This window comes from Varroa jacobsoni, unplaced genomic scaffold, assembly GCF_002532875.2.
Source record: "Varroa jacobsoni isolate VJ856 unplaced genomic scaffold, vjacob_1.0 scaffold_703, whole genome shotgun sequence".
Taxonomy (NCBI): domain Eukaryota; kingdom Metazoa; phylum Arthropoda; class Arachnida; order Mesostigmata; family Varroidae; genus Varroa; species Varroa jacobsoni.
In genome coordinates this window covers 35,315-56,186 of record NW_019213605.1, presented here as the reverse complement: position 1 = coordinate 56,186, position 20,872 = coordinate 35,315, and the positions used below count along the sequence as shown (strand labels likewise).

General features: G+C 43.6%; 1 protein-coding gene and 1 long non-coding RNA gene across 2 annotated transcripts in view; one reads left to right on the top strand and one right to left on the bottom strand.

Moving 5' to 3' along the window:
* The window catches only part of LOC147753150 (uncharacterized), an 86,361-nt gene extending 82,596 nt beyond the window's left edge, over window positions 1–3,765 (bottom strand). The window contains exon 1 of the long non-coding RNA XR_015312055.1: window positions 3,385–3,765. This is a non-coding gene — a long non-coding RNA (uncharacterized LOC147753150). The remainder of the gene's footprint in view (window positions 1–3,384) is intronic.
* LOC111262817 (protein turtle) overlaps window positions 1–20,872 on the top strand; it is a 79,721-nt gene that overhangs the window by 53,092 nt on the left and 5,757 nt on the right. Inside the window, exons 4-14 of the mRNA XM_022837381.2 lie at window positions 543–755; window positions 6,599–6,760; window positions 8,586–8,720; window positions 11,562–11,723; window positions 12,566–12,771; window positions 13,481–13,691; window positions 14,636–14,888; window positions 17,031–17,206; window positions 17,583–17,613; window positions 19,278–19,384; window positions 20,207–20,574. Coding sequence (XP_022693116.2) covers window positions 543–755; window positions 6,599–6,760; window positions 8,586–8,720; window positions 11,562–11,723; window positions 12,566–12,771; window positions 13,481–13,691; window positions 14,636–14,888; window positions 17,031–17,206; window positions 17,583–17,613; window positions 19,278–19,384; window positions 20,207–20,574 — 2,024 coding nt within the window. The remainder of the gene's footprint in view (window positions 1–542; window positions 756–6,598; window positions 6,761–8,585; window positions 8,721–11,561; window positions 11,724–12,565; window positions 12,772–13,480; window positions 13,692–14,635; window positions 14,889–17,030; window positions 17,207–17,582; window positions 17,614–19,277; window positions 19,385–20,206; window positions 20,575–20,872) is intronic.

The following is a 20,872-nucleotide window of genomic DNA, read 5'->3' as shown; positions in this document are numbered from 1 at the left end:
AAAGTCTGTATATCGTTGCGAATGAACAGTTTTGGCTCACAATGACTAGCTGAAGATCTAATAAGGGCCGCAACCTCTATGAACTAAATTCAATCTTTAGCTGCATTGTATTAAATGCAGTATGACAAGATGGTCAAGCGAAGCAAAAAAGAAGCTGATTATGGTCGAATGCCGATGATGAACTTTCCTGAATTAAGTAGAGGCGCTATAACGATGCAAGCTTTCTCTTCTCAGGCAATTTGTCGGTCATCTGCAAATTGAACCGGGTTTATCTACAGCTTCCGAATTGCTATAAACGCACCACACATCTTCTGCTCTGTAAAGTTTGTTTTTAGTCAAATAAAATAGAGCGTATCGTTGACACAACAGAGAGTACAATAATACTCAATAAAGCGGAAAAACTATCATATCTTTGCCTTATTCTATATACGCGGGAACTTTGTCTCTATTGCCAAAATTTATTCAGTAAACATTGTGATATTCAAATGCGAATAAACGTATTTTAGTTGCTTTATCGTATAATCATTATTGGCTTGTTTCAGCTAAACCACGTCCCCGCGTAACGTGGTGGCGTGGGGAGGAGCTCCTAGATGATTCAGACAAGAGTCACGACCACCGACTTGTAAGCAACGAGCTCGTCATCAAACGTCTACAGCGGCACGATCTCAAAACGGCACTAACGTGCCAAGCCGAGAACACCAACATGTCCAATCCCAATACACAGCGCACCGCTAGCGTCATCATTGACATGAACCGTGAGTATTGTAAAGTTATACTATTGCCAACCTGCGTATTTTTCTACTTTTCATAAAGCAAAACGGTAGACGACAGTGTATATATCTTGTGCGCTATTTCATCTTCGAGTACTCATCAGATTCTAATGGTCGGAAGAGTACAAATTGCTTGCGATGACAACTAATTGCGTAGATTGGTGGAATCATTTTTTTGCGGTATGCCTAGAACTTAGGTGTACCTTCTTTGATAGATAGAGAGAGATTCTAGTCAACTTTCGAAACCGTGCAGCAAGCTCAACATTCGAATCATTCATGTATGCCCTTACAGTTCACGGTGTGCTTCGAGATTCCGTGCATAATTATAGCACGACACCGCGTAAATTTCTATCTAACTTTTATCGAGCTTCGCCGACTGTGACTTAATCTACCTAGTTAGCAAAGTACGCCAATAACTTCATGTGGACCAATAGGGCACACGCATAATTTTGACAGTGACCATGCAACAAGTATTGACCTTTAAATAAAAAAATAGTGACGATACACATACACGGTTCTAGCCTTCCGTCACGCACGTTGCATGAAGAACCACTAGGGATGCGTATCATTATGGTAGAACTGCCCCTGCTGCTAGTCTTTTTGCCACTGTGGTGAAGACTCCATTGTAAATTAAACGTGCACATATAGCGATTCAGCTGCGCGTTAGACTAGGCAAAAACGTCAACAGCCAGAGATTCCTATGCCATATTATCATGCACAGGGCAGCACCGTTGAATGAATGAATATCTTATGGATGATTAGCGGCAAGCAGCTCGAAGGATCCAACTGGGATAGACGTTGTTTCCATGTCTCATAAGACAGACGGTTTTTTCATGTTCAAACTAGACTAACAGCGATAGCATTTCTAGTCTACATGAGCTATATGGTATAGCACTACTAGTAATTCACTCTCGTCAATTTTACGAAGTGAACGGTGTCGACCTGATTATTTATCGACAACATGGGCCAAAATTCGTGTGGGCACTTACCCTTTCAATCCTTCTGTTGACGTAACACTACTGCACAAAGCTAGACTGCTGCGCTTTATCGATACCACTCAGTGCCATCAATAAAAAAGGACATTCTGACCGCTGCCCAGGAATGGCCGTGAATATAGGATATATATTGCACCTTGCCCATACACCAGATATTAGCTCTGCTTTGCATATACGACCCTGCTATTTCTCTTCTATGAATATAGTTGAGAAGGCCATAAAAGGCCGATATGGTCTTTTGCGAAATAGCCCATTGTATTTCTGCTAATGAATCACTACGTGTCGCCACTTGTGACGGACGGTGTTTGTTTTCAAGCAATAGGTTCGATTTGGATTTACCAGCCAAATAGTTCTCAATCTTTCAACGATCTCGGATATGTTCCTGGCCGTTTGTCAACTCGCGGGACTACTAACACGGCAGCAAGCAGCCTACCTCATCATGCTGATGCTAGCGACCATCTGTCATTATTATTTATCTTGGATAAGAAGGGAAAGTTGTTATCTCTCTTCTGCTTCTTTTTTTTGGGGCTGAGTAAATGACTGAAAGCGGCTACGGGGGGCAAACGGCAGCCTTTCTTTCCACTCTATGGACCCTGTTTTCCATTTAGCCAAATGATTATGGCTGTACGCAACCGACTACTAACCCATCGCTGTGTCTATCGACAGCGTCGATTCAGACTGTACCCAGCGAAACGCCGTTTGTGGGTAGGAGTTGAGGACCCGCAGTTAGCCATAAGAGCAGAGGTGACTTATAGCAGACTAAGTCAGGAATAGAGTCGGGGGTAGCCGAAGGAAAAGCTGCAATTATGCTAACACTACACGTCAGTGGACAGTGAATGAGGGGTAGAGGATACTGCGTTCAACATTGATGCTGGCGCGTGCGAATTTCACCTAAGCTTGTTGAATCGGATTAGGCCGTTTCCCTAATAAAACCTGCACTTGTATGCGAGTGTTTAACGAGTGCGCGGCTTATGGACATGTCGATTTTAGCGCATTTAAAATGAACAGGTATTTCCATTAGCAAAGGCTTATGTCGCATTCGTTGTGTTACCTAAGCAGCCGTGTGCCGCCTTATCTTGAAACCTCCTTGAAATTCCCTTTAGAATCGTCGAACCTATGGAAACCGGCATAGATATTTAATATAAACGTCTATGCTGTTCTCAGCTCAACAAGATCCTTGTCGTCGTGCTCTTACTTTGACTCCGTCTTTGAAAATGCTTCTTATTGTTTATTTCATAATAAATTTAACCATTCTCTCTGCAACCTTCAGTATTTCGAGAAAATGATCTTTAATCATGACTAGAAATGCAAGTTTCATATATGCATAAACATAAATTTGTGAGATTCGTATGTCTTGAATAGAGACACATACGTATATGTGGGTGTGTGATGTCAGGATTAACTCTCCTCCAAGTCAATGCTTCAAAGATCATTTTATTATCTATGAAGATTCTAACAGCAAGTTGAATGCAGTGAAGTTTGAATGTATAAAGGAAGACCAAGATCGAATAAACTAGAGGCAAACACATAGAGCGATATTTAAGAGAAAAAGGTAGGTGCCTGAAGTCATGAGCATAGCCTTCCTGACGTCACGTCAACAATAACGCCCCTGATCTTACCTGCTTGTAGCCTAGTAGCATTCGTTCTCCTCATCGCCAACGTCTGTCTATAGACTTTTCGTCGTTGGCTACCTCCTCGTATGTAGCCCGTACCAAAAGCAGCACAGTCTGAGCAGGCCCTAAAACCATAGGTATACCAATCTTCACCATGGTCGGGCATTATACTGATAGCAGTAGCAGTGGATAAAATACGTTCAGGCGAAGTCCGTTACGTGATCTCGTCGTATGAGAACGCAAAAGAGGTCGAAGGTCAAACGAGATGCGGACGTCAAACGCGAACGAGCCGAAGCACGAACGACTCGGGTAGTGGCAGTTGTTGTTGAGTAGGCCGTATCGTTCCCTAGTAGTATCTCACATGATGGAACTGCTAATACTAGATTCGTAAAGGCCTGTAAGGTTCAAAGGTGTATCGTGTCAATAAAAGAACGAGGGCCAAAAAGAGTATTAGAAACAGCGAGGCTGGGGATAGCACAGCCCTATAGAGCGGTTATAGTACACTTCACTGTGGTGGGTTCAAAGTAACGCCAAGTTATCCAGCCGCTATGGTTTTTCTAGCCAGATACTTGATTGCGCTTAAACGGACCAACTCGTTTAGATCCAGCCTTATTACCAAATGCTATATATCTATGCCTCTTCTGTGCTATATTAGCAAGCCTTCGTTAGGTGCCGCTTTATCACTACTTCGGAGGACGCTTCAGTTCCTGAATGTACTTTTGTATCGAGAATTGTCTCGTGTACATTATTTGATGGCTGCAAAATTTAATAGCTCGACATATAAAAACCGGTATGAACTGCTTTAATATCAACTACTGTCCTGGTAAACTAGCGCTGAAACAACATACGTGGCCATAAATGAACCACATAAATTTATCAAATATATTCTAACCAGCGTAGACAATTGATTTTTAGAGTGGCTACCGCGTTTGAGTGTCTGCGAGCACCTACGGAATTCAATAATACTCCATGGCCTCGTAGACTGTGCAATACGCCACTGCAATTATTCAGTGTTACATATGAACTGGAACCGCAACCCATTGCAATGCCATCTTTGCTGGATAGGAACTCACTCACCCCTCTTTCCCGCTGCTGTTCTGGTGCTTTTATTGCTCGCGACTTCATGTTCTTATGAACCTCTCTAATGGCCCGCAACAAAACCGTCCAAGCGGAAAAACGAACAGCAGTCGACTCATCAACTCTTGACTACCGATCTTCACTATTTGTGAGAATATCTATCTGCCGGCAGAGCACGAGCTGCTACTCAGTGTTTGTGATTATACAATGGGAAGGCGCGCGTTTGTCTAACAAATGAAACACAAAAGTCGCTTTATCGGCTCGATACGTCCCCGGTAATTTCTGCCAGCTTACGAGAAAAAACAGCGACAAACGTACACAGACACAGTATGACCTTACCATCCTAAGCTTGAGTCGTTGGACTTAGAGGCTGCCTCGAGTTTTCCGGCGCCGTCAGTATCACTACCAAGCCGCCCTTAGCTTATCGAAAGGTAGAAAGCGAGCAAGGGAGAGAAAGAAAGACAAAGAGAGAGAAATGTACTGACCTCGATTACTTGTTACGTGACAAAAACAACAACATCCGTACAAGAGTAGCAGCATACGCGGCAGCGACACGCAATGTTCCATCTCTTTCATTCTCTCTGTCTCTCTCTCTAGGTAGACGACGTGATACCGGTCAGCTCAGGCCTTGGACGGCGGACGCGATGTGGCTAGTCGCCGAACCATGGCATTTAACTTTACATAGCTACAGCTAGAGTGACAGTGGTAATAAAGTGTAATTTATGTTAATTGGACTGCAAAGGGATAGTGTCCCCTTCTCCACGGCTGTTACGCCGCGGAGGAAGTACTAGAAGAGAAGTCGTACACCCTTTCCTTTTCGTTCGTCTACGCAAAAAAGACAGCAGCGGAAACCAAATGCAACGGCGGCAGCTTCGTACATGAGCCACCTACTACCTGCATTTATATCTGTCTGCCTTTTCCGTTATTTCTGCCTGATCTGTGTGAAAAGGGCATCGTAAGCGTGTAAGCGTAAATATAGGGACGAATAAACGGATCGTATGTCTAGTGGAACTGCGAAAGCCGCCGCTTCAACTCCTCCCGGTAAATAGCTGCCATTCAGCTCCTGCTCGCCACAATCACTCAGAAGCTTCTATCCTTTCTACCGGATTCACACCCTATCGTTTGTGCTAGAGACAGTGTGTAGTCATTGACGTACAAAAAACACTTCGTTGTCTACATTTCTGGTGCAGCGGCGGCAGTAGTGGGCAACGAAGCTTCGTTATATCCGTCGCAATCCATCCGCGCCATGACGGTTGCGGCGGTAATACTAGCGCTGGCAGGAAGTCGGTAACAATGTGAAACTTAGCTAGTCCACGTCTACGTAATACATATGCGAGTCTTCTTGCAACGTCAGTCACAGACGCAATATATGTTACACGTTAAACCTTATGAGACAACTTAGAAAAATAGAGTTATCAACCTCTTGGAAGTTATCCATAATCCGCCGCAGCCGACTGACGGAAAATGAATTACTCGCGTAGAAGTAATGTACAATGCGCAGTTTCCACAATGGGTCGTCAGAATTTTTCCCCATAGTTAAATATGGGTACTGCCTCTCATGTTTATGTAAAGATGTAGCTGCATGATGTGAAGGGCACACTGCCAGACGATAATTTAATCTATATGCGGTCGGGTTTGCTGAGTGGATCAGGGGAAGAGACTGATTCGGTTTTTCGATCACTACAGCTATTTATAATGTGATCGAGTAGGATGAGCGCACAGTTGGTAAAGCCGTATGGGTTAATGCGCATTTACAGTGACCTAAATAGAGCTAGATTGGGTCGCCAGTCACACACAATCAAAAATGTTATCCGACACACGGGGCCACCTTCCGTAGAAATCATAACCTCGTTCTTATACTTTACCAATATCGTGGTGATTTAGACTGAATCAACTTGGGTATATCACAATCTCTTGCTGATAAGGGTGTTCACTGCATTAATTACCTCTTCTACTGCTTGCTTTGATGACGAAGTGATCATTTGTGATTTTTATCTACAGCGGACTAATTTGAAACGCTTATTAAATTCGATAAGACTAAAGCGCTTGGAAAATGTCAATATAAAGTACCAGTGACCATTTTTATTAATAATGCTTTCAACAATGAGTTTTTTTTTTTTTTTTTTTTTTGTTCGCGCTGCAGTGCGTCCACTCGATGTACGAATCAGCACCATGAAGCGACCTCTATCGGCGGGCCAAGAGACAGAGGTCACATGCCGCTCTACAGGAGGCCGACCGCCACCCCAACTAACCTGGTGGATTGGTCAACGAAGGCTCAGCGTCCTTCGCGAAAACGTCTCTGACGGTACGTATATGAATACAAGGTACATATGTTTTATTGATACTAGCCGAAATCCGTGCTAGGTATGTGCCTTCGGTTCGCACATCGTTGAGTTCCCGTTTTTGTCATCTCTCTAGATGTTCATACGTGTAGTAATTTCTCACGGGCATATTTTACGCTTCGAGCTGAAACATCTGCAACAATTTGAATAATTAAGTCTAACCATGTTTCACAATATTGCTATAAAATTTTTCTATAATATTAGCATAACGTCCAAGGAGGACGGCTAACGATTTATACAGGGGCATAGAAATAACCAGCTATTTAGTGTCTAACTCTAAAAAATCCATCTACCGGACTGCATATAGTCCGATTCAGCTCTTCTTCAGTATATAGTACATGTATTTGTTAATGCGGTATCTACGCGCAATTATGCAACTACGCCATACGATAGCTGTACATGGCTAGATCTATTGTATTACCCTGAAACGTTTCTAGACGTCGGCTTATAGTATCATAGCAAGTTGGTGTCCTGTCGGCTTTCACCCGTATCAGCGTAGGTAGCTAGGAAATAACGTCAAGTGGTGGAACAGCCAGGCACCCTTCACTCATCTAATGATATTACACAAAATATAATAAAAATCCGCAGCGGCCAGCCCAAACCCCGAGTTGATTCTCAACTATCCTTTGATATGGATAAGTCCTCGGAATTATCTTTCGACATTGTTTCAAAGATCGCCAGGGTGTCCTGCTGAACTAATCTGGCTTCTCCCTAATGAATCCACGAGAAGGCAGGGCACCTATATCGTTTCATTCGCTTTGGTCCTTCTTACGTATTTAGTTATACTCTGGCAACGCTGAAATTTAAATCATTGATAGCCGAGATATCTGTTGGCCATGGTCACTGTAGTAACGTGTTGGGAACGATGCCAGCTAGTCACCTGAACCAAGCTGCTCTTCAACACTTGTCTTCATTCGTAGCTCTGACAATAGAAGAGGCTGCGTGTGGATGAGGGCCTGACTCTGCTGAACTAGCAGAAAAATTGATGTGAATATTGGTCTCGCTGTTGTTGCTGATTAATTTCCATTTAATTAATTATTGGCCGGATAGTGGGACGCTTACATCTTTCCCTATAGATCGACTCAAATTTCAATAAGGGGTGGGAGCCGGTAACAATCTCGTCCTTTTCAACGGCAAGCTGCCCCCGCCCTGCAGACGCTCGGTGGTGCCCAGATCGCTGTATAAGTGATTTCAACAAATATTAAGAAGCATTAAAACCTACTATTTGGTGAGATTTGAAGAAATTTTGTAAGCGTTATGGGACATTGAATTTGTTGAAACGATGGACCAATTGTTTCTCTGAGTAAAATTAAGCTTTGTGTTCGCGTGGCTAAAGACTTAACGCGTGGTAGCGGCTCCTATTCGACACAGCCTTTTATTTGAACTTAATTAAAATTAACAGGTCTAACGCACGCATCATCAATGTTCTCTGAGACCTTCCCAGAGTCCCCAGTTAACGTGCTCGCCTGTTTGTTGCATGCACCAGATGGGAAAACTAATCGTAAAGTCTACAGGAATATCGTTTCTCATGGCGGTTTCCAACATCAACTATTAGCTTTGTTCGAGCCAACTGCATTCTACAATGCGGGCCTAGGTTGTACAATATGCCATTGTTAGCGTCTTGTCACTCATCAAATCCTAGTTACCCGAAAAAAAATTAGCACTTTGTCCTGTAGAATGGGAACCGGATAAACTTCGTTCTAATTCCTAATATTATTCATAACTTACATCTCACCATTAAATATGGCTTGACCTAAATATACAAACGTATGCATTCTATATTTACAGTCGACAACTACACATCGAATACAGTGGCGTTCTTGCCGAGCATCCACGACAACGGGAAGTTCTTGTCGTGCCGTGCGGATAACCCCCTGCTCTCGGACTCCAGTCTCGAGGATGGCTGGACCTTAAACATCCATTGTAAGTACATTATGTTCAATGACTTTTCTCTATATATATATATATATATATATATATCGAACAAAAGGTACCTGCCTTTAGTTACCATAAGATGGAAGCATGGCCTAGCAAACTCGTCTATGATACGGCTTGCGTTTGCTTAGTATGCGGAATTACATGAAGTTGATCCTTGGTCTTAGCTCCGATGATTTTACCTCGGTAATAGTTTGTTACTGACTCTGATAACAATCGGGCTACGGGTTAATCTTTACGTTAGATGTCGCGTTAATTTACGGATTTGAAGATATGGATAGGTATAAACCAATCTAGTTAACTGTAGGCTCCCTTGGCTAATAATAATAATAATTTCGTAAGGTCATGCGAACCGAACAATGAAATCCACGTATCAGCTAAGCGTACCTTATACATAGCTGATACTTGAGGACGTATTCCCTCAAGAGGAAAGATATTAGACTGTATGGCATCCTTGCCAATGTGTAAAAAAAAATATGAATGATATTTGTCTCTGTCCATCGATACATCTATAGAGCCGAGTTTTATTAATGCTCGACCATTGAGACGCTATAAGATGCTTCGGTCAATTACTTAGCTATGCCCTGGTTAGAATGTGTTTGGTCGACCATTGATAGGAGTTTGATTATCTAGAATAGATTACAGAACAAATTTACTCAGTCGAAGATTTCGAGTACAGATGATATTATAGTATAATAGTTAGTAGATATGACGTGTAGACGTCCGTAACTTATCCACATTAACAGGTTCTCAGATATTACGAACTCGTCGTAAAGCAGACCTTGCCATCCAGGCGCTATTCAAACGATGTGATGAGATTATTAGATTGGCAAGGACAAGGACGACGCTGGCTGCAAACGCTCCTCCCGTCAAGTCAGCGCTCTCCTAAAATAGGTGACTTGGAAATTGATTAGGGTAGGGCACATAAATGCCCTGCTTAATGATCCAGCTGCCATGTATAACAAAGATGGTAAAATGCTCGAACCGGATAAGCCTTCTAGCATTTTAGGGTCTGCCGGACAACCGGCTTGCAGGGAAGTATAACAGTTTGCTATTACAAAGGCTCACTGACTGGGTGATAGCGTGACCTAATGGCTATATAGCATCTCCGACAGAATTATTCATCTATCTATTATAATACGAATATCAGCCGCAAATCGGTATGTCGAGAAAAATTGTAGCGACCGCTTTGGTGGAGCCTTTTGTAAGCAAACACAGTTCTATCCTCGGGTAGACTGTGCGCGAAGCTTTAATGATTAATTGAATATATATATATATATATATATTTTTTTTTTTCCATAGTATTTTTGCCATAAATAGTATTTTGCCAATTTTGAGCCATTCAAAGTATTGTCGACCGGTTTGTTCCGCAGTCGTTAAGTGTTTTTAGTATGTTTGTATTAGAAATCTTTCTGGTTTCCGAAACGTACAAAGAACGCACAAACGAGTGCGAGGTGCAACGTTCGAAAAATGTGTCTGAACGGGGTCGCTGCTATATGGCAACGGGATTCTTAGAGTTAGGGCAGCTGCGATGAGGCTATACGTCAAATTGGAGCAGGGCTATGGGAGCTGAGTGTGATATCAATGGGTCACATTAGTTAAACCAACGGTAAGAAGGCACGGGACGAAGCTCGCAGGTCATATCACCATTCTATTCTAAGTTAACGATATTCAGCACTGAGAATACGCTTGCACAACAGTATACACAGGCGGGCAAATTGTGCTTATCACTATGGGAATAGGTTGGCTATTGTGGCTTATTAATTATCCAAGTACAGTGCACAGTACGTATTAGATGGTCACTTATATGTTGCAATTCTGGAAATTATTCGCTAGACTCATTACATACTTATATTAGGTTAGAACTTATTCAATTATTATGGTACTGACGACAACAATGATGCTGTTCAAAGCATATTTGTGCCTCTCGAAAATTCGACATTAAATTGATTGACCTTTTATTGAACCCGTAGGCTTTTCTTTCATTGCTTCGGTTCTCCTCAACACGTTCTTCTCTACGCAATGTGTTAGCCGCTCATGCCAAGTGATCTAAGCATGGCCTGTTAAAAATAGGGAGTAAAGCCTATGAGAAACTTTCCTCGTGGTGTTTGCAAACGGGTTTCGTTCGCTGTAGTGCGGTGATGGTCATTGGTCAAGCGGTCGGTAGGTCGGTCGAAATGTTTGGCGCTGGACAGACACGGGAGAGCTGTAGTGAACGCTGGACTAGCCAAACGAGGATCTAACTCTTTGATGGCAGCGAATTGCCAGCATGAGGTAGTCGGACGCTTTCAGTCTACTGGAACCCGCTGGGCGGGTCGGAACTTTGTCACATAACCCAAAGTTTGTGGATGTATGTTGGGTGGTATGTCCGGAGCTGCGGAGTTAGTTAGTCTCTGACGCCTCACTTGCAGAGACGCGATAGTGCAGGAAAGGGACGCCTGTTTGAGGGTTAAAACCCAGGGTTCGAAGCTCGAACGGTTCCGGAGTTGGTATCGGGAAAACTGGGTTTGTCTACTCTTCAGGGATTCCCTAGGCCTAGGCTTTTCGAGTGCAGAGTAGCTCGACATGACCGGTACTATCTCTAAAAGAAGTCAGTTTACAGGGTAGGTAGCAAGATAGATGGCTAATGTTTGTGTGGATCTGCCCCTGTGTTGTCCACTGCGTTTTCTCTCTAGCTATCTCCCTTCCTTTCTCTCTCGCTCTCTCTTACTCGCATCACCCTTGCCTTATCTGTGGCACACTATTTCACTGTCTAGCTGATGGGACGGCTACTACTGCGGACCCCGTCTATCGCTGACAGTCTCGCTTGTGCAACTTTGTCTCTTTCAGATGTCCCTCAATTGGACGTGTCGATCGGTGCCAACATGAAGCATCCGTCCGTGCACGAAGGGGGCGATGTATATTTCGAATGCAAGATACGAGCCAACCCTCCCGTCACCGAGATCGGTTGGAAGTTCGAGGGTCAGCCGTTATATCCTGACAAACACCAGGGTAAAAAGACCAACCGAAGGGAATCCCTAACGAAACGCTCGTTGTTGTATTTTTTCCGACACAGCGATTTACATAAATACAGGCGTTTACCTCTGTTGTTCTTTGTTCACTGATTTTATCAATAGTGTAAATCATAGTTGCGCTTAAAAAGACTAATTTATGAGTTGCTAGATGTGGTAGATGTTAACAGCGTTCTATGCGTATACGCTCGTCTAACATAAATTAACTTATTCCAGTACGTTCGCTAACTTTCGGTTGTCAACGGTCATTTTTTACACAAGTAATTTTGCCCTATATTTTCCCTGATCTTTGAAAAGCAGCCAGTGATAGCAGAATTATTTACATGGTGTACGCAGTAAGAGATGAACATAAGAGCGCACTCTTCTGGAGTGCGGGTAAAAGGAGGACAACTTGAATAGTGTTTCCCTTTCGTTCTTTTCGCCGGAATAGGACAATGGTGAGACGATAAAGGAAGGCGATAATATCGATTACCTTTTCCCGGATTCGATGCGGAACCAAGCCACGCGCAAAGCAAGGCTCGATCCAATTACTAATAACAGTCCCCGTTGGATCTCAGCCTCCTGTTGCCATTCACGTTTGTCGCTTTTACTGAAGAAATCAGTTACCGTTCCCCGGTCTTGATATATAGAGCGCGCTCCCTCGTGCCGATCTTGATAATGCATATTCGTACAACCACTTTTAACTTCACTATGAAATTGTTGTCGGTGCTATGTTTTCAACAAGAACTGTCCTGATCGTGGCGCTTTATGTGTTTTCGTTTGTTGTTTTTGTTGGTGTTACTACTGCTAAAACTACAATGAATGTCGCTGCCACCGCGATAGGTATCATAATTACGAACCAGTCACTGGTCCTGCAAAAGGTTCGCCGCGAAAGCCGGGGCCATTATCAGTGTGTGGCATCGAACTCCGAGGGCGAAGCCGAAAGCGACAAGATCTTGCTGCGTATTCATTATGCCCCCGTCTGCAGGAAAAAGCAGAACCTCATCTATGGCGTCGCCAGGGACGAAGACGCCGAAATACCGTGCCACGTAAGTATAATGTAAATGTAATGCTCAATGGCCCGTGAAGCTATTCCCAATACAGTCTTTTTGTTACGCTGTACTACAACGTTACCGTTTAGTATAGAAAAGCAGTTATCGTCGATTACTATTTTCGCCCAGATTCGCTTTAATATTATTCTTTTTTTTATATCTTGCCAATAACTATATCCGTAAAGCTAATAGCGGCTCGTTGGGCAATCCTTTTCCTCTAACGATCCCGAGAGAAGTAAACTGCATAGTCTGACTTAACCTATTCTCTGACATTGTTTAATTCCCATTTTTAGTAATTCACTTACAATAGTTTTCGCAATACCCAAAGCGTATGGGCGAGCTTACAATAAGGCGTGAGGGGACAGTCGCTGCTTCTTAGTAACAGCGCGAATAGAACCTTGATCAGGACATTACCCTGCCACAGCTACTGGACTGCGGTTTGTTAGATTTTGTTGTTATTGATACTTTTGCTGGGATTTAGAGAAGAGGATAATGGTCTTACTGCTTGTCTTCATAAAAGATTCACGGCTATTGCTTCGCAGAGGCTAGGCTGGATGGCCTGCGGTAGGGGAAAACGACAGAGAACGCTGGCAGGATGCAACAAGTGATATAGACAATTAATAGTGATGGTAGTTATAGCGCACTAATTGTTTGGGTATTTAGCAGAGCAACGCTAATTATTTCTGTTTCCGCCAAAACAACACAGGTTGAATCTGACCCTCCGCCGACAGACTTCAAATGGGCGCTCAACAACTCCGTCGAACTGTTCGATGTGAAGACGTTTAATTTCAACGGAACTAAATCGGTTGTCACGTATAGGCCGAGATACGCCAACTCATACGGCACGCTATACTGTTGGGCTAGTAATCAGATTGGTACCCAAAAGGAACCCTGCGCATATCACGTTGTCCCTGCTAGTAAGTATTAGATAAAGGTACATGCGAACGTCTGAACGTAAAACTTTATCACGGCAGACTATTTCGATTCGTGATGAATTCTAAATTTACGGCAAAGAAGTGATTCGCGAAATCTAGAGATAACACAAATAAAAGCTTAACTATTGAACCTTGCGAGGTCTAGCATACCTTGCGAGCCAACTAGCTTTCATCAGGATTCACGCCTTGTATGCGCATTAGTGGCCACCATGCCATCAGAACCTCAGTATAGCCACACTGGCAATGAGTGTTCACGTGTACTTGCCCATAAGTGGTAACGATTAATCACGATTAATCTCCCTTATCTCAAATCCTATGTAAACTTTAATATAAAACTTACATAAGTCCCAAGATAGCAATTTAGAGAATTGAAACGTCCAGTGTTTGAACTAACAGCTCAACTACTTAGACGTTTATATGTAAGTCTGCTAATCTCGCTAGATTTTGGCGAATCTCCTCTGTTCTGATATTGCATTGCTACGGTGCAACACGATCAGAGCTTACATGCCTGATTCAGTTTCATCTAGTCAGCTTCTAAAAGCGAGCGTGCTCCCAATCGAGCCGTTTGCAATGGTAGTTTTTGTTATTAGATAGCCAGTCATTTGCTCAGCATTAGCCTTCTGTGCAGCCTAGAGTAAAAAGGTTTTGTCTGTTTCGTGATCGAATAAAAAGGACGGCATAAGCTCCGAACAGGGATTACTGTGAACAGATGTATATAGTTGGCGATGGAAATGAATATTGATTCGTGTATGTCGAGAACTATTGTTCTCCAGTCTGTGTGGTGCCTTGTTGTAATAGGAGCGAGCGAGCGAGCGAAAGAGGTGTGCATGTGTGCGTTATCATCCTCACCATCACCATTACCATCACGAGAACCATGATCAACATCAGTACATCATTGGCTCACCGATCACTTTCCCACTGCCCAGGTCCTCCGGGTCAGCTACGTGCTTGCTCTGCCAGCAATGAAACGTTCAGTACCATTCTGGTGGAATGTAAACCCGGCGAGGCAGGCGGGCTTCGCCAATCGTTTCACCTCGAGATATTCAACTTTATTCAGGAATATCTCGAATTTAACTTGACACAGCAAGATGCGCCCGTTTTCCAGGTTACAAATTTAGCGCCAAACACCAAGTACATATTTCTACTTTACGCTGCAAACTCCAAGGGACGCTCTAACACGTAAGTACATATCAATACGATTGAATACATGAATTACGGCTGTGATTAGAACTGGATATAACGATTATACCCCCTAAAATGACGCGGCAATAACGTTGACGCTTACCACCTGAGCGGACCGAATTCTATGGCCCGTATACTGCCGACTACTACAAAAAAGAATCTTTGAGAAGTGACTGTTACTAAGTGACTGTTGGCAGACGTCAAGAGCTATTTTTATAATGTTACGTGTATGTACGTCCGTACGTACGTACCTGTAACATCTCTTTCCTAAATAGTGATTAGTAGTGAAGTGAAGTGAACTTCGAGGACCATCTAGACGGAGCAAAACTTTTGTGTACAAAGCATAACAGTGTTATAAGGGTTGCTTGATTGTTATTAAGAAATGGAGGATATTTGCTTGATAATAGAGAAAAGTGAACTTTTTCACTATTATGATTATCGCTTTTTATTGACATAAATTGAACGACAAAGGAGACCTGAATTCTGCTATCAGTTGAATAAATGTAGATCATTAGAAAACAAGTTCAGCATATGCTTAGCACGTGTAACCAGCCGATCATATACAATGTTTCAAGTCCTGGTCTTCTATTCTTCATTGACCTAATCGGGGTCATTCTTATTAACAAGACCATCTTATAGGAGCTAAATCGATGACCGCGTCCCCATTGATGGCCGGCGATCGAAACAGTCTACTAGCCAGCCAGAAAATGCACCTTACAGCAAGACATATAATGCGAAATACCCGAAAAAAAATATAATCGGTCTCTGTGGGGTCGGGTTGAGTAGTGTCCCATACTCACGCTCATTTTTTGTTAAGCGTAGGAGCTGGCGGTCAGGTAGAATAGCAGAACACAGATGATCATAGCACAATATTCCTCTGCTCCTGCCGTAATCGCCATTGCTGCACATAACATACCAGGTTGTTTCTTTGTCACGGCGCCCTTTAGGGTTGCCACTCCAGCCAGTGCTACTGAGTGTATACCCGCGTAAATCGTGTGAAGTCTTTGATTAGGCCGTGCCTTCGTGCACATCTCGAAAATACACAGAAAACAGGCTGACGTCGGTTGCCGGCTAGCCACTTCGACTATTATTACTATTGCTAGCAGTACAAGTAAACGAACGTGAGGAGCCTTGATCTAATAGGACAACTTGGAGGGAAGTGTCCGTTTTTTTACCTCGCTGGTCGCTCATTACGACCTTCGGTTGAAACTGGGTACCCTGTCACACGGCTGCTAGCGCCGCTGCCGTTGCATCTCCCTCGGTATTCTTACCTCGTGCAACAGTGCAGCGACTCTCCCTATATATAGATTTCAGTTGATTCCGGAACAACGGCAGAACCACTATCGCCCAGTCTCCTCTTCAAAGGAGAGTCGCCGTACTGTTTATAGCCTTTGTTGGCTCTGCTGGATTTGGCCACTCGGCTGTTCGTCGCAGTTGCTCCGTTTCTCAATTGTTCACCGTCTACGTTTCACTGGGCCCCGTTTCCTGATCAACGGGACGGACGGCGGTAAGCTTCACCGGTCGCCAGAGTTTATTACGCCATAGGCTGCTTTCTAGCCAGCACTTCGGTTCCGGCTGATTGGCGACACTGAACCACTGTAGGAGACAATAGTTTTGACAGCGTCTGCATCGATCAAAGTCCTGAAAAAGATATGGAGCTTTTTTGTGCTTAAATAGGCGCTCAACAAAACCTGTACCAATTAGTGGATCTTATCGCCGTGCCAAGGACCATGTTGCTATTCCTGCCTTCTTATGTTTTTTTACTTTGTTTTTTTGCTCTTCACTGAGATGCTTCAAAAACGATGTAGCACAGTTACTCTGTCGTGGTTCTTTCTAAAAAGAGTTCCTATCACATCTGTATAATATATGGTGGCAACCAGAATTTCGTATAGCTCGAGCGAGTGCTTACTTGGCTAGTAGTAGCATAGTACTAAATTTGGACATAGAAAATGCTTACCAACGACATCACGTGTTTCGTGAAAATTCGATCAGCTTCAGCGATTCCGCCTAGATACCATGATCTTATAATTGCTTCTTATAGCTGGCTAATCTTATTTTAATTGGCACAATTTCGGTATAATGGTTGACACTAAAACTGAAACTTAATCTTCTTGGTTTACGTCTGACCTACCCATGCAGTATTTCATTTATATCTTCGACGGTGGCCGCCCCTGATGACGAGTTATCTGACTCGGATTTGCTGTCATCGCTCTTCAGCCCGGTACTACTCTCGCTCGTTGCGGGTATTTCTATGCTTATTGTCGTAGTTGTTATCGTGATCTTTATCATGCGTCGGCGCGATGCTCTCGAAAAGGGTAAGTCAGTAGTCGAATTTTGAATTTATCGATCGACTCATATGATAAATAGACTGAATTAGCACTATATCTACTTCAGCGTGAGTTCATGTTGGAAGCCATATCTACATTGCTTCGCTCAGTAGTATCTCCAATCATTCGAACTCTTCAACGTTCAACTCTTCGAACGCGAACAGGCAAACGGAACGTTTTAATACGCGAAGTAATGGCTGGCAATTGTTCGCATACATTACTGCGTTTGTAATAGCTAAGCAATATTGTGACATACGTTATAGAGCAGAATACCAAATCTACGTTTGTAGACATAATGAAAACGTTCAAGTTTATACTGCGGAGTGCTTATACACTCTGCCTTCTCGTTCATGTACGTTTACAGGTAATCCGCCGCAGACAAATCTCAACGAAAAGTAAGTACTCTTAGCACAGATATACTTAATTTCAGAGCTGTTTATTCGAACGAGACCAAAGCCATCGAAGGTTCTTTTCCTTTGCGTGACCGTATGCATATCTAGCAGAGAAAAGCGCGCTTATTACATAGAAGAAACCATGTAAGGAAGCACCATCAGACAGAGTTAGTTGCTCTGTAGTTACCACAAACTCCATCCTGTACTACATGCTCTATGCGGATAGCTCCACGATAAGCGGCGTACAATAGAAAAAAATAGAGAAAGAAGGCGTTTTTGCGATAAAAGGATGAAGTGCAGACAGCTACTGCTCTGTTGTTGAAGCAAAAGACTCCCATGTACGGCTCCTGTCATGGCCTAACGCCAATCCACATCCTACAACTGTTTCCACCAAATCCGATCGGCTCTGCATCGTCTGTCGGTCTGCCGATATTACGCTATTGAACCTCATCGTCCCTATAGCGTTGGACATCACTGCAGCATAGTACTGGCTATAGGAGCCGCACTACCTCTCAGCCTTACAACCCAGCGGCCTATTTTCTGCTATCCATTCTCCACTCGCAGTTTCTGATATTCCCTTTTCTCGGCAATACACACATATGTTCCCCGAATTCGCGTGATATAAATTCGCGGTGTTTTCCCTATTCTATCGCTTAGTCCCTCTACGCTTTCACGTCGCTTATTTTGTCTTCTTCTTTCTTCGCCAATATCTATTCACACTTTTCCCTGTCTCACTTTCTCCTTACTTCGTTGGCTGCCCGTGTCTCTCTGATTACCCTTTGTAATCCTTGTGCGTCTCATCTCTCGCCGACGGTGACAACAACGATGATTTCGCCGTCACCGCCAATATCTTTACTTCTGCTACTACTGCTCGGCATTGCCTGGCCGGGTGAGTCCACACGGTGCCTCTCGCTTCCGCAAATCACCTTGGAGCGCCGGCGCTACCCTTAACCCAAATTTTTTTACCAAACGCACGCTGTTTTCAAAGTCTTCGCCAAACCTATAAGGTCTCATCTCTAAGCCGTGTCTTCCTAATAGTACATTCATTCAGAAACCAATAGCAGGAAAAGGCCATTATTGCAGGGAGGTTAACAGCATTTGCTCCGTAGAACGATATCACATGCCACCAAAACCCATATACACACACACAACCCTGTGTAGTGGCTTACGCAGTTCTATCGTCTAAAAGCTGTAACATTACCTTCTACTTGCTCGCTCGCAGCTGGCCTTGTCGTTCTCGGTTTGTGCAGAAGCGGATGGCTGTAGCTTGCCCTGACACCGGGGGTCTCCAGTAGTTGGCCTCTTCCCTTTCTCCTCTTTCTATCCGTACATGCAGAGCGATTCACGCTCTGTTGGTTCGAGAGGTTACGTTGCTGCTTTGCGCCGTCACAATTCTGCTAATAAAAGAGGTACCTGGTACAAACGTGGTACGGTCCGGTCCGGCCCGACCTAACGGGCTACTCGTTATTGCGCTTTTCTCTCTGCTTTGTGAATGAGACTGTCTATGTGTTTATCTTCTAATATATGTTCCAGTTATTTAGTGGTCTATGTAATACTAGTTTTGTTCCTGTGTGTGCGTGTGGGTATGCAACCGATGTCAACGGTCGCCGCCAACCACCCCCACTTGTTATCTAGCGATTTGGTCGTCAACATGATTGCCTTTGCAGGAACAGCGGATCATGCCGAAGCCTGAAAGCGCCCCCCGAAGAGATCCAGCTGACACAAGTGCAAAACAAGAAGCTCATTACATCGTTCACCCCAGACAATTCACATGGTGGGTGCTTCCCGGCATTGTACACATTGAATCTTGGAAAACGATCAATTCCCAAGAAAGTTGCATTGGCCAACACAATAATAGCTGTAACATTGATGCGATTAAATAGCAAAGCAACGGTAATATAATGGTGTGACACTTAGAGGTCAGTAGCTGTTAATAACTAGAAAAACACAGTTAGCTTTTTAACATGACAAGGAATATGAGCAATCAAACGGAATTAGGTAACGTCAGTCAGGCCGGTGTGCACGTGCATACGTTTTTTCTAGCAATACAGGTGCTTATCTTTCGGCTTTTGTGTAACATACATTTTGTGTAACTAACACATGTGTAATGTTTTACTGCAGCATTTTTTAGCCTCGAGCTTTTTGACCCGTTGCCAAAACATGGCGCGATACACCCTACCCGTTTACAGAGCATTGTCCTAGATAGATGAAAGCAGGTACAACTACTCGGCCTTAAAAGAAATAGACGCTTGTTAGGTCACTTTGCATGGGTTTATTGTGTACTTTTCTGTTTCTATCTCGTGCGGTCTTCGTAGGATTTGAAACCGTTGTATATTACACGTTCGCGCACTCTACTCTATATCTAGTCGAATCTATGTGTTGTAGAAAAAATATGTTTTGCAAAAAAGTTTCGCTCGAACAGAAATGTCTTGGTAGAAGTGTTGTGTAAAATAGTTATTACGCTGCTCTCTTTCCATTTTTTGTTAGTTATTAAGTCATTCGACGTCAAATAGGTGGATTGTAAATCGGTCCAGAGAATAATGTGTTATGTGTCGGGTATATGTGTATGTGTTTGCGTACCAACGATACATTTTAGAGTACGGCCATCAGGTCGCGGTCGAAACGACGCTCAGCTCGTGCCTCGGCAATGACCTCTCCCTCGATGGCAGTGCATGCTCTACAACGCCTTTAGATCGACGCGGGGGCCCGCCGGGTGGCAATTGCACCGTGCTCACATATCCTGCTGCGGCAGGTGGCGCACTGCCAACGATGGGGTCGATAAGCGGACCCCTGAGTCCTGGCGGCCCCGAGGCTATGACGATGACTCTTGGTCGAAACCATGACCTGCCCTTTGGCCTAGACGGTGGTGGGCAGAAAGACCTATCAATTCACATGGCGACTATGCGAAACCCAAAACAGCACGGTGGTCGACAACTGCAGAATTCGCTCTGCAACACCAATAAAGTGAGTAGAAGATCAGTAAGGTACGCGCAGGACCTGTTACAGGCCTACGATGATTTATGATTGAAAGGGTGCATTCATGTACTGAATGTGTAAAACTTACTTCTTTAGAGCTGGGAATTACTCTTCACCTGCTTTCTGTGTTCGCGAAACATCACGTCGTAATAACACCGTAATATTATGTCAACCTTACTGTGTTATTTTTAGAACGCCAGGATGACGATAGATTACGCAGTCACGTAGTAGATGATACTTACGTAGCCACACGCCTACATAGACCTATGGGCCTATGTTGCATTTC